Here is a 12,627-nt window from a genome sequence, read left to right on the forward strand (position 1 = left end):
GTTTTGAGAGAGAAACCTTAATGGACAGGAATGGAGAGGCTCAAAGGGAGTGCCCATTAGAAATTTTAAAACTAGATTTAAAATCACACAGGGGAACTTAAAACGGAGTCAAGGGGGGGGGGGTGTATAGACATCAGCCAACCCTTTCAGAAACTGAATGACTAGAGGCATTTTAAAATATGAAGGTTCCTCAGCCGTGCATTTGTAGATGGATAGCGCAGCAAGGTAACCCTTGATTGAGCCAACTTGAAGGCCTAAATTTGCTAAGTATAGCAGGAAAAATAACACCATCAGTGTATTCCATGAAAAAGGATACATATTCCCTCTATACCAGCTGCAGAATTTGTTCCAACAGCAGCAGTATAATGATTTGGTTGAAGGTCTTCTGGCCGAAAGCAACACCTCCATTCCGTCATCCGGCAGGTCCCAATCTTTGTAGCTCAAACCTTTCAGAAACCATGCGTGAAGGTTGAGAGTGCCGATATCCAGATGGAGAACCAGAGCCTCCTCTTGCGAGAGAAGATCCTCTCTTTGTGGAAGACTAATTGGAGGACAGATGGACATGTCTAGAAGATCCGGGTACCATGTCCTCCTGGTCCAATCCGGGGCAAAAAGAATCCTGGATCTCCGGAATCTTCTCAGCCTCCTTATTACATGAGGAATAACAGGGACTGGAGGAAAAGCATATAGAAGTGGAAACGCCCAGTCCACCACAAACATCTCCTAGAGCTCCTCCCGAGGAAATTCCCTTGAGCATATTGTTCACATTTCTTGTTGACACTCGTTGTGAACAGATCCACCTGAGGGGTTCTCCAAAGGGTGAAGATCTCTTGAAGGACTTCCAGAGTTAGTTCCCACTCATGGGAGACTAGGTCTGCCTGCTCAGAGCCTCCGCTGCCGTGTTCTTCTCTCCGGATAGGTGAGCTGCCGATAGAGAGATTCCTTCCTGTATTGCCCAGAACCAGAGCTGCACTGCCTCTCTGCACAGTGGCAGTGATCCTATGCCTCTTGTTGAGGTAGTGCATGGTCACTGTGTTGTCGGTCATTATCAGAACATTTTTTCCCTGTACTGATGGCAGAAAAGCTTTCAGTGCTAGCCCGATTGCTCTCAGCTCTAATAGGTTGATGTGTAGTCTGGACTCCGATGGATGGAGACCAACGACCGCTAATGGTTAAGTCTTTGGCATGGGCTCCCCACATCGTGAGTGAGGCGTCCGTCACTACTGTTATCTCCAGACATGGTTGCCAAAAAAGTTCTCCTTAAGATGTTCTCCCGACAGGCCCACCACTGGTGGTCTCTCGCTACTCTGTTCGGGATTTGTAGGAGATCTGATATCTTCCCTAAGAATTGCTACCATTGGGTTCTTAGAGCCCCCTGGAAAGATCTCATTCTCAGACGAGCCTCTGGCACTAGAAAAATGCAGGCTGCGATGAGGCCGAACAACCTCAAAAAGTTGAAGGCTGGTAGACACTGGGCATTTTGAAATCTGTTCACCATCTGAAAAATATCTTGAGCCCTCACCTCTGGTGGCGAGGCTTTTCCCAGGGATGTTTCCAGGACTGGTCCAATGAACTGAAGTTTGTGTGATGGTATGTGTGATTTGTTTAAGTTGAGGGGAAACCCCAACTTGTGGAGGAAGTGGCAAACAATCTAGATGAATCAGAGCTTGTTCCGGGGACACTGCTCTGATCAACCAGTCATCCAGATAGGGGTAGACATGAATCCCTCCCCTCAGACTTGCTGCCACAACCGCCCTTAGCTTGGTGAAGACCCTTGGGCGGAGGTCAGCCCAAATGGCAGAATTCAAAACTGCTAGTGATAACTGCCAATGGCGAACCTCAGGTACTTTCTGTGCTTGAGATGGATAGGCACATGAAAGCAAGCATCCTGAAGGTCCAGAGATACCAGCCAATCCAGAAACTGGAGGGCCTGAAGGATCTGAGAAAGGGTTACCATCTTGAACTTGTCTTTGAGGAATTTGTTCAATTCCTGCAAGTCCAAGATGGGTCTCATTCCTCTGTCCTTTTTCGGTATTAGGAAGTATTGGGAGTACCAACTCTTGTTCCTCTCTGCTACAGGTACTTGTTCTATAGCACCTTTCTCTAGCAGTTCTACAATCTCCTGCATAAGGAACGGATCTGGAAACATCAAAGAGTTGTTCCCCGGTGGATGACAGTGTGTAGGAAAGGCCGGTAGTAAACCTTGGGCAATTGTCTCCAATGCCCAAGCTTCTGAAGTAATAGCCTGTCATTCTGTCAGATGTTGAGTTAACCTGCCTCCTACTGGTGTTGTGGGGCTAGACCTCAGAGGGGTTTTGGCGCGGCTGACACAGATGTTAGAGGAGGAAGAGGAGGCGGTGTTTACAGCAGCAACGGCAGCTTCTCTGCGGCTCTCAGAGACCGAGGCTGATACGGACCGTAGGCGGGGACTGACCGGGCCGGGGCACGCCTGGACAGCCGAGGCTGTGATACAGAGCGGGTAGGGGCCGCCAGAGACGGAGGCACAAACAGAGTCGACAGGAAACCTTGAAGAGGCGGGGACGAGGGGCAGAGCGGGAGCGTGATGAATCGGATGCCGACACCCCTGGCCGCTAGAGTGCCAAAACATTGCTCCTGAAATCGGGTCCCTACTCGAAGACTCTGACCTTGCAGACGCAGGTTGTAAAGGAATCTGCCACCGCCAAACCCCATAGGCTGAAATCTCTGCACTGCCCTGTGTTCTATACAGGATCCAATTGCCCTGAGGAAGGCTCTTCAATCAATGCCAACATTAATGGCCACAAGCCGAAACGTGCCCTTAGCACAGCCCATGTATTTTTGATTGTAAAACTGGGGCTCTGTGTATGCATTATCTATCTACAGTTTAAAAACTGACACGTAGGCAGCTTTATTCAAAACATGATCAAATGCTGATCATGAGTACATACAAAGGATAGGTACCTTTGTCCACAAGAAAGTTTGATTCAGTATTTCAAACATTGATTTTAATTGTGCATTTTGTTTGCTTTAATATGAAAGTATTTTTTTCCTTTGTTTCTTTACCCTTTACTGCATTTATATCTTGAATTATCCTGTTTGTAAACATTAACCATTCAAGTGGTCACTCTTTTGTTTTCACTTTGTTTAAGTTTTTGTCTGAATATTTTATGTGTACATTTTCATGGCACTGTTCAGAACCATTACTCTTTACTTAAATTCAATGTATAATGAAAACATTTTAAACTTCCCTTTTTTTGTTTACATTAATAAACAATATGTATGACTAAATATATACATGTAGTTTGCCCTAATTGTTCACTCTGGAAGTTTCGTATTTTTTTCTGACTTCTCAAGAAGCAGAACATTCATTGTTTGGGAAAATTAATATATTAACCTAGACCATAAATTGTTTGGTCTTATGATAGTGAGAGTTACAACCCCGTGTTTATTTTTTGTGTTGCCCCGAACTCTCACTGAACACGCAGGGGGCTTCCCCTTTTTTGTAAAATACAGATGTTAAAGGCAAGGCAGCACCTGCTGATGCAGGCTTGGTACCTTTTCTCCGTCCACTATGGGTGAAACGTCTCTGGCCCCTTTGAGCTGGCTGCCCTCTGCCTTTTCCAAATGCAGAGTAAAAAGGAAAGGCTTTTCCCCTCTAGGACATACCTTTGGGGCGGTTTGGAGTTTAACGAATTGCAGCTCCAAGGGATCTGGCTGCCACTTTGGAGATTTGCAATTTCCCCAAATTGTCAGCCTTTTTGCCAAATAGAGAGGTGCCATCAAAGGGCATATTTAGAAGTCTGGCTTGCACATCAGGAGCAAAACCAGATTTCTGCAACCACGCAAACCTGCGGATTGTGGTACTGGCCGCCATGGCTCTGCTGATGCTGTCAGCAGAGTCGAGACCTGTTTGGAGGGACTCGAATCGCATCCTTCCGGTCCTTGATATTCAAGAATGTGTCTCGTTCCTCCCCTTCTGGGAGACGGTCAGCCGCAGTTGAAGCGCACTCCCAAAGGGTGTGGCTGAATCTCGCCAGCATGCAAGTGGCGTTAGCTGTTATCTGACTTAAGAGCCATGCTGCATGCCGAGAAGACCTTTTTGGCCATGGCATCAAATTTCTTGTCTCGATCCTGCAGTATTCTGGGGTATGCCGATTGTCTGCCTGATGAAGTCGCAGCCTGGACTACTAAACTCTCTGGGGACGGATGCTTTGATAAATAGAGGGTCTGAAACAGACGTTGTGTATTTCGCAGAGAGTTTTTTTTAATTAACTGCAGGAATTACTTACGGAGTCTCCAACTTTGCAGTCACTTATCTGTAATGCTGCATGGAAAGGAACTAAGGTCTTCCTGAGATCCCTTATTTAAGAGGTCTGTTAAGTCATCCTGGTGAAAAGTGGGTGTTGACCACCCCATGAACTCCATTATTCTACCCTTAAGTGATCTATAAGATACCTCTGCATGGTCACCAGGCTCTGGTTTGCTGAAATCTACCTCTGGAGATATATCTATGCCACTCGCCTCCTGTAAAGAATCTTGCAGCTCTCTCAGTCTGACCTCTTCTGATATCAGCTCTTCTGGTAGAGCAGGTCTTGTGGATTGTAAACCAAAATGTTTTCCTGAACCAGAGTCTTCCCCTTCCTCATAAATAGAAGATAAAGCACTGAAATAATCAAGAGCGTGGGAGAGGTGTGAAACCCATTTCAAGTGAAGGGGCCATACTGGTCATCACTGCTTGAGAAAGAGTTGGAGTTGTCGATGTAGACGTCATGGGTCTCGACATAATAAAGGGCGTCGATATACTCTAGGATGGTCTCGATGTTGTCGAGAGAATTGGTATTTTACTCGATTGAGTCGATGCCATCTTCAACATCTTCGAAGGACCCTTCGATGCCTCGGATGCGGGTGGTGCGGACGGGGCATGAGGTTGCGATACATTTTCTTTTATCGACGACGGCGATGATGCAGTCGTGGGTTTCGAAGGTGTAGTCCACGTCTTATGCAAAGAGGCCTTGTGTCTACTGGAGGGTTTGTGACGCTCAAGGATTTTGCCTTGCCAAGGTAGACGACGCACAGCACTTATTTTTATCAGGTTTTTTTTACCCGGGGTATCACTTCTAGGCGTCTCCGAGAGGGGCAAGACCGCATTCTTGAAAATCTCTAACATTTTCAAGCGAAATTCTTCGCACTCAGCCAGAGAACTGTGTTTTGTGGGGCAGGTGACTCTGGCAAATTGGAGGATGAAGAGGAGGGCAATCTACGGCGCCTCTTCTTGCTGTGTCTTGATTTAAATGAGTGGTGAGAACCACTACGCGATCTCGAGTGGGAATGTTTTCTCCTTTGACGAGGAGACTAATGTCTCAACTCACCCGAGGACAATTTCGAAGGGGTAGAAGATTTAACGGTCTTAGCTTTTTCCAGCTTCCCCCCCTACGCTCCCTCAAGGCTTTCGCCGTCATAGACATACATACCTCACACTCCGAGCACGGGTGCTCTGGGCCCAGGCACCATAGGCAGACCCGTTGAGGATCATTCAAAGACATTTTTGCCACAATCCTTGCATTTTTTTAAACCGGATCACTTGATTATAGGATGCTCATGTAGCTCACCTCAGCGGTCCTTGTTCTTAAGAAACCTGGCTCCTTTGAATAACATTGAGTGGTGGTGTACGATTCTCTCTGGACATAACACAAGGTAAACTTGTGCAGTAGTGGACTATATAGGCAAGACATTAATGTGACCATCTATTCCATAATAGAAGGATATGATCTATTAACTTTGTCCGTTCGATCAGTTTACAATGAAATCCGGTGAAGCCTGTATTTCTGAAGTTATTACTTTGGAAAATGCTAATGCTGCCTGTGATGAATTTCAGGCTTTGTTCCATTTAGTTTTCTCTTTTTTTGTTCTGTCTTCTGTTATGGACTACTTTGTGTAATAAAGGTTTCTTTGTAAACTATAGATTACAACAACAAAAAAAGGAACGGGGCGTCGAAGCTGATGAAGAGGCCATCGTAGATTGAAGATTTTCTTCACGGAAATTCAGTTCAAAGATTCTCTGAGGAACAGAGTGTTGGGAAAGATTTCTTAATTGTGGGTAATTTTCCTTCCATGTGGCAACCCCTAAACTTTTTCCTGTTTTCACCATGATCTACACTTTGCCAGAGAAGTGCGGCCTTCTGCCGCACTCCTCTGGGCTTTCGCTCCATTCTTACAGGGAAACCGACATGCCCTTAAGACAGTCAGTACCGGGAAACGTTTTCCGTAGTTTCGTTATCATGTTGCAGCTTTTGCGCAACATGGCACAAGAGGGCACTGTAAGCCAAGTTACTGCTCTCCTGGGTCTCTAGTCTTCTACAGGCCCTAGAAACAGATGCTTTCGCGGGCTTCTACAGGCCTTGTGTGTGCCTCCAGGATGGGGGCTGGGATGTCAGATCCCAATACACATCCTGGGCGCCAGAGAGTCTAGGGTGGCGTGAATGCCTGGGACCCCCGTGGTCCGTGATAGGTCCACATATGGTGTGAGTGTTTTATGAGCGGATCTCCCATTGGGTCCCCTCCGTTTTGGTGCGAAGGGAACCGTGGATAAGAGGGGGCTGGAAACGCCACTACCATGTCGATCTCCTGAGTTCTCACGAACAAAGGAATACAGGAGCCAAGTATCCTGCAACCACGAGGCTGAACCGAGGAATCTCTGGTGACCCACGGAAGGACTGCTCCTCTGCACTGCTGTCGCTTTGTGAAACCCTTACTACCTCAGATCGAACGAGAAGGCCTGTACTGGTACTTCAACCCTTGGAATAGTGGGAACTATTCTCAGCATTTTCACCATCTCCTGCACGTAAGCCTTCGGAAGTGTCTCTGGGCCATCCAGCAGACTGACCAGCCTACCCAGGAGTCTTGCTCTGTAACCGCCGTCAGGTTGTGTTGTATTACGAGTCCTTGTCACTCTCGCACGATTCGTACACTTGGCATTCCCAGGTCTGAAGAGAGTAGTATACATTTGGCTGAAATACACCCGGCCGCTCCGTTGCCCTGCTGTGGTAACAAACTGTGCGGGTTCACTGCGTTTGGGACATCAACTCCTGCTGCTGCGGAATCTACACGACGCTGAGACGTCCCCTGCTCGTATCTGAACCTGCCAGCACTGAAACTGACGCGGAGAAGCCTGGGTCTGCTTGCATAGGGGACCGGTGAGTAGCATCGCTAGGAACTGGTCGCCCTCCTGCAGGAGCCCATAGCTTTTCCCTGCTGTGTCTAACAGCACGCCTTTCCGTACTCGCGCTCTGCTTCTGCCCACAGTGGAGGCTGCTCTTGAGTCGCGGAGCTCTGTTCATCTTCATTTGTTCACCGAACTAAACTGCCTGATTCCCTCGAAGAGACTCCCCTTTTTGCCCGTTGGCACCAGCGTGTGCAGGTACTTTTGAGCACAAGGCTCCACTCTTCGTAGGGCTTGGACTTCCTTTTAGTTAGTTGCCTCTGAAGGCGGACTGGGTCTAATTATTATTCGCACTGCCTGTTTTCCTCCCCATCTAGGTGGTCTACACATTTTGTGCGTGTAACTCGTTACTCGTTTGTATTTGTTTATATATTGTATTGGTTTGGTATGTGTGGATTACTTTTTTTTTTGCGATTTCTCACTACGGTCAATGTTACAAAGGCCTTGTAATAAATGTGTATATATTTTTAATATAACACCTGCTTGGAGTAATTTGTAAGTGTCCTTGCTTTGTGTGCTTATTGCGGGCTTTCAGTCACCCTCACCCCTCTTGAGACCTAGTCTTGACCGCCGCGATCGCTACCCTGATTAGTCTGGCTTGTCCAGAGGATACCCTGTTCCAAGAAACTAGGCTGGCCTTCTGAACCTCTGCCCCTCCAGGACAGAGTTCAGAAATCCGTCTTCACACTGAGCGTTACGTCTGAGGCTTACGAAGCGCGGAAATACAGAACTGAGCAAAGGACACCGCGCGAGACCTTTTATACCTATGGTGACGTTGGCGCCGATATGGAGGCCTTCGAGGGACGTTGACGCGCAGCGCCCTCTACTGAAAAAAAATTACAAGGCCAGCAAGCTGGAAATGGATTTATCAAAGATAAGGAATACGTGGGAGGACACATTCCATTTGAAAGAACCCATTGGTCTTCATTGATTTAGTAATTAAGTATAGGTGCCCTGCCACTGAGGTCAGAAATGGAAGGACGGCCCTGTGCAGGACTCGAGCCTGCTGGGTTCATTTTCTCTGAGCATTGCAAAAGCTTCTGGTCGAAGACATTGCAGGATGGGGACCCACCCTGAACCACATTTTCTGGAAATGTCTGGCAAGTAAGGCAGCCTTGATAGTTGCCACAGTGACTTTGCAGGGCTCGGCTCCTGCTTTGATAGGTTAATTTCCTTTTATCCCTGGTTTGTCTCAGGAGCTCCGGTGTGCAATTAGTTGAGTTTCACAAACAGCAGCTGGTGGTAGCTTTTCACTGTTCCTCTCATCCAGGGTTCAGCGTAGCAAGGAAGGCACCAAGGCCTACCAGTGCACCTCTCGTCATGCCACCCAGTCTGTCGGTTCCTCCAATTCCATCACAACAGTTCTCCTGCTGTCTGTTACACTGGTCCTCTCGAGTCTCCGAATTGCCCTCCCTGCTTCTCATAGTGGCGTGGGCTCTGGGGCTGCACTCCGCTCCGCCTCTCCTTGGTATTCTAATGTCAGGGGGCTTCCACTGCATACTGTTCTCTCTCCTCTGTTTGGGCTTGCTTTCGTTTTCACACTTTTTTAAACATCCCCTCCCTCCTCTGTACATCCACTGACCTTTATATATCCTCTGACTCTGCTTTGTCAACCCGGTCACAGACTTCAACCAACAGGGCAAACCTGCCCTTACCGTATAGTCAACCAACTCCCACCGAATCAACTTCGCCAACTGGTTCCCCAAGTCACCCCCACTCCCTTCCATCTCCACCCTATCCTCTGTTCTCTCCCCTCCGTTGTCCCCCCCACCTCCGCCAAACTTAAAAACCCCCCACCCCAGACCATCTCAAATCCAGGTCTGGTTTCCCCTCCCCACAACTTTTGACCCTCCAGCCATTCTGTCCAAACTTTACCTCCCTCCCGTGGATTACCGACCATTGGCCCAGTGGTGCCCCCGACCCCCATCATCCCCTTCCAACCAGTGATTACAATCATCTATCGCTTCCCACCCACAAGAACTTTAGCTAGTGTTGCAGATGCAGCGCGGGTTCCCATCTACCAACCTCTACTCCAATTCTCCCCAATCAATCTTCAGACCCCGACTACGACGACCTGTACAGGCCCCCCCCACGACCCCTTCCCCCATCTGGCGCAGTCCAAAACTTGCGGCGCCAATTCCAGCCTGGACCACACCTTCAGCGGAAATAAAAAACCATGACTTCCCACTTGCTATGACCTCGCTATGACCTTCAATTTGGCTGGAAAAACGTCTGTAAGCTAGTGTGTCTGAAATTCAAGATTTTTGCCACCGTTCCTCTCGGCACCCTGTGTGCCCTTTTAACCGTGATGAATTTGGCCAGTCCTTTCACACCCAGGGTCTCCAGAATGAGGTGTTCCACACTAGGCCTTTCCTCTCTCAGGGATCCCCACCAGGCAGGTATTGCACCATCTTGATCGGCCTTCTGTGTCCTTCGATCTTGATTCCAATGTCTTGGTCGTTCCCACCAGACCAGCTACCTGGTTCTTGAGGTGTTGCAGGTCTTCCACATTACTCAGTTCCACCTTTGTGACTCTTACGCATACCTTCCAGAGGTCCGCTTTCACCAGGGACAAATCTACCCACACCTCCTGAATACTTCCCTCGGGGGAAGACGTAGTGGCTTGAATTGCCTCCATAAGGGCATACAGGGTCACCCACCCAGAGTCCCCCCGCATATCAGCACCTTCGGTTGCTCGGCTTGTCTCCTTATGTTTCTTCTGCTTATTTTTAGGGTCTACATTTTATTAATTTTCAGTTGGCCCTTCACTATTGCTACTGCCGGGAGGTGGTGGGGCCCCTAGGTCCGCGCCCTCCAAGTTCCTTTTCCTGTGCCACACCGAGTTGATGGGACTTTCCCCCCTCTATTGGATAACGTATTGTTTTTGTGGTGTAGTACCTCTCTACTCTTGAGTCTTTCCCGCCGGCACCTGATTTAATGTGCATCGGGGTCCTCTTCTGAAGGAAGACACCCTGCTATATCACCATGTGTGTCTGGGGTCACGGCTGTCGGGGAGAGTACATCCGCCAAGGCTCACGCCTCTTTTAGAGAGCCCAGACCAGGACAACGCCATAGTACCTCCCGTGGTGTCCTGGGTTCACAACATTAATTTCCTTCACCGGTCCTCAGCCAGATGGACCAACAATTCCACCTGCTTAGTGGTTCTGCCGTCTCAATCACTGCTGTTCCCCTCTGCACCTCCGTCAATCCCTTTCTTAATGTGAGGAAAAGAGCCACCCCCCCCCCTAATTTACTGCAGTTTTAGACTCCGGTAAGCCTTCCTGCTTCTTTTCCACCCCCACCAGGCTCCGACGTATGTCCACTGAGAGCTAATGAATAAAGGGGAGACAGCTGCCATCCTGCTGCGTTTCGTCCCAGAGTCCAGATTAGAGCCCCCCAACCAAGGATCACCGTCTGGGCCTTGGACTTTGTCACATGTGCTCACCCCTATGCGCTGGTCAACTTCTATCAACTCAATCTCGCAGGCTATTGGTGAGGCCTGTCTGTGGGGGGTGAGGCCTGTCTTGGGGGGGGGTGTTGGTTCAGCGGGGTTCCTACTGCCAAATCACTGGCCTTCACCATTTTGCAGGGGATCCACGCCGCAGGACCCGTTCGACACCAGTCCGGGTTTGGCTTTTCAGCCCCAAAGCACAACTCTACGTATAGCGTGCAGCAGCTCCTCTTCCCTGCGTTAGTCCTGCTGCGCTATACTGACTTTAATATCCTCACTGATCCCTGCGTCGCCATTGTCTCTTGACTCGGGAGAATAGCTTAGGGGCAACGTGCTCCCCTTGGAAGCAAGACAACATGAAGCAACAGGTTCGATCCCCGGGTCAGCGCTTCGAAATCTATGGGTATTAAGCGCATTATAAATAACATATCATATCATGGGGACAGAACGTAGGCCCAGCTCCCGTCTTCAATGTAGCAGGCCTTCCTGGGGTTCCTTCCTCCAGACCTCACCGGCCGGTGTCTCCTTATCATCACCACCGGTCGATCACGTACACCCCCCTACTCACAGTGTCCCTCTCCAGTTCATCGTGGGTGCGCTCCTCCAGGTCTTGTAGCTTACCTTATTTTGCTGCTTCAATCCTCGGCATGGGGCTCTTCACACCTCTCACTTCGGTCGCCTGGGCACCTAAGTTAGCATCTGCAGGCCTGTGCGCTCAATTTGCATGGCAGGCAGAGTGTACAATTATAATCAAACGCTCTGTGACATGCAAGTATGTCAAGAAGGGTTTGATTGTGAGCACCACTTGCCATGAAAGCACAGGTGCAGGCCACCTTTTTCCCTGCACTTTTGCACCCAAATAAATGATGAAAATGTGGCAACGGGGAGCCATTTACTTGCAAACCTAATTACTCCCTGCAGCCAAATTACACTTTTTAAATAAAATGATCTCCAAACCAGTCTTTGCCAGACAGGATATAGTTAGCTTAATAAAAGTATTATCCAGACTACTTCTGGTTCGCAATTATTTGGCACTAAAGAGTGGATGAGATGATTACTGCTGCACTGTCTGCGTGAGCCCCTTTGAACTTGCAGTGAACAGAGAAAAGACGGCGGAGAGCCCACCGCGGGCATGAGAAATGTAGGGTGAGGTGTGACTGAACAGGGTAATTTAAATAGCTAACAACTCCATTTAATTAGCAAACCGACAGAATTGTATAGCAAATTGCTATGAGACACTGCTGATTTTCTGCCTTGGTTTCTAACTGCCAATTTGGTCTTGTTTAACTGTTCTGGTGGTTTCAGTTGCAAGAGAATAGGACTAATGTTCTATTATGTGCCCTTATGGCAAAGCTCTTTGGATATTACTGAAGTACTTGGAATAATAGATCGATTGCCAGCCAATAGCTTGCTGGCCGTAATTACATTTTTTATTTTTAAGAAAGCCTGGTCTTTGAGGGAAAACAATGGTGTAATATCTGACATGGAGTTCTCAGTCTAGATGTGGACGGACTTGAATGTTAGGAAAATCTGGCTTGCTGGCATTTGACATTTTTCAGAATATGTATCATTAACATTTTTATCTTTTCTTCAATGCATTATAGGAGCCATAATGCTGACCATGACACCCCCATTGTACTAACAAATAAACAAACCTCTTTCATGACTCTCCAACACTTCAGAGTGTTCTGCCACTGCAATATGTGTGGAGCAATTATTGTTTTCTGGACTGCACATCACAAAGTCTTGCATCTCCGAATAGTCTGAATCCACATCAGCAATTTCTGCAGTTTTCTTGGCAAGCCCCAAATCATCCTGCTCTTGTGATTGGCTGGATCCAGAACTACATCTTCTCGATGCAAGTAAGTGCTCTTCAATGTCTGCTACATTTGCACTCTAGGCAAGAAAAACGAGAAGTGGGAGGAAAGTGGTTGAAAGACCAGGAGAGCAAGTAACATGAGAACGACTGAAAATGGAA

At 48.1% G+C, this 12,627-nt stretch overlaps 1 protein-coding gene across 5 annotated transcripts in view; it reads right to left on the minus strand.

Annotated features, from left to right (window-relative positions):
* DLGAP5 (DLG associated protein 5) overlaps window positions 1-12,627 on the minus strand; it is an 827,616-nt gene that overhangs the window by 163,101 nt on the left and 651,888 nt on the right. For all 5 annotated transcript variants that reach the window (XM_069637597.1, XM_069637599.1, XM_069637595.1 and 2 more), the window contains exon 17: window positions 12,305-12,545. In XM_069637597.1, the coding sequence (XP_069493698.1) occupies window positions 12,305-12,545 (241 nt within the window). The remainder of the gene's footprint in view (window positions 1-12,304; window positions 12,546-12,627) is intronic.

This window comes from Ambystoma mexicanum, chromosome 14, assembly GCF_040938575.1.
Source record: "Ambystoma mexicanum isolate Mex_15411 chromosome 14, UKY_AmexF1_1, whole genome shotgun sequence".
NCBI classification, from domain to species: Eukaryota; Metazoa; Chordata; class Amphibia; order Caudata; family Ambystomatidae; genus Ambystoma; species Ambystoma mexicanum.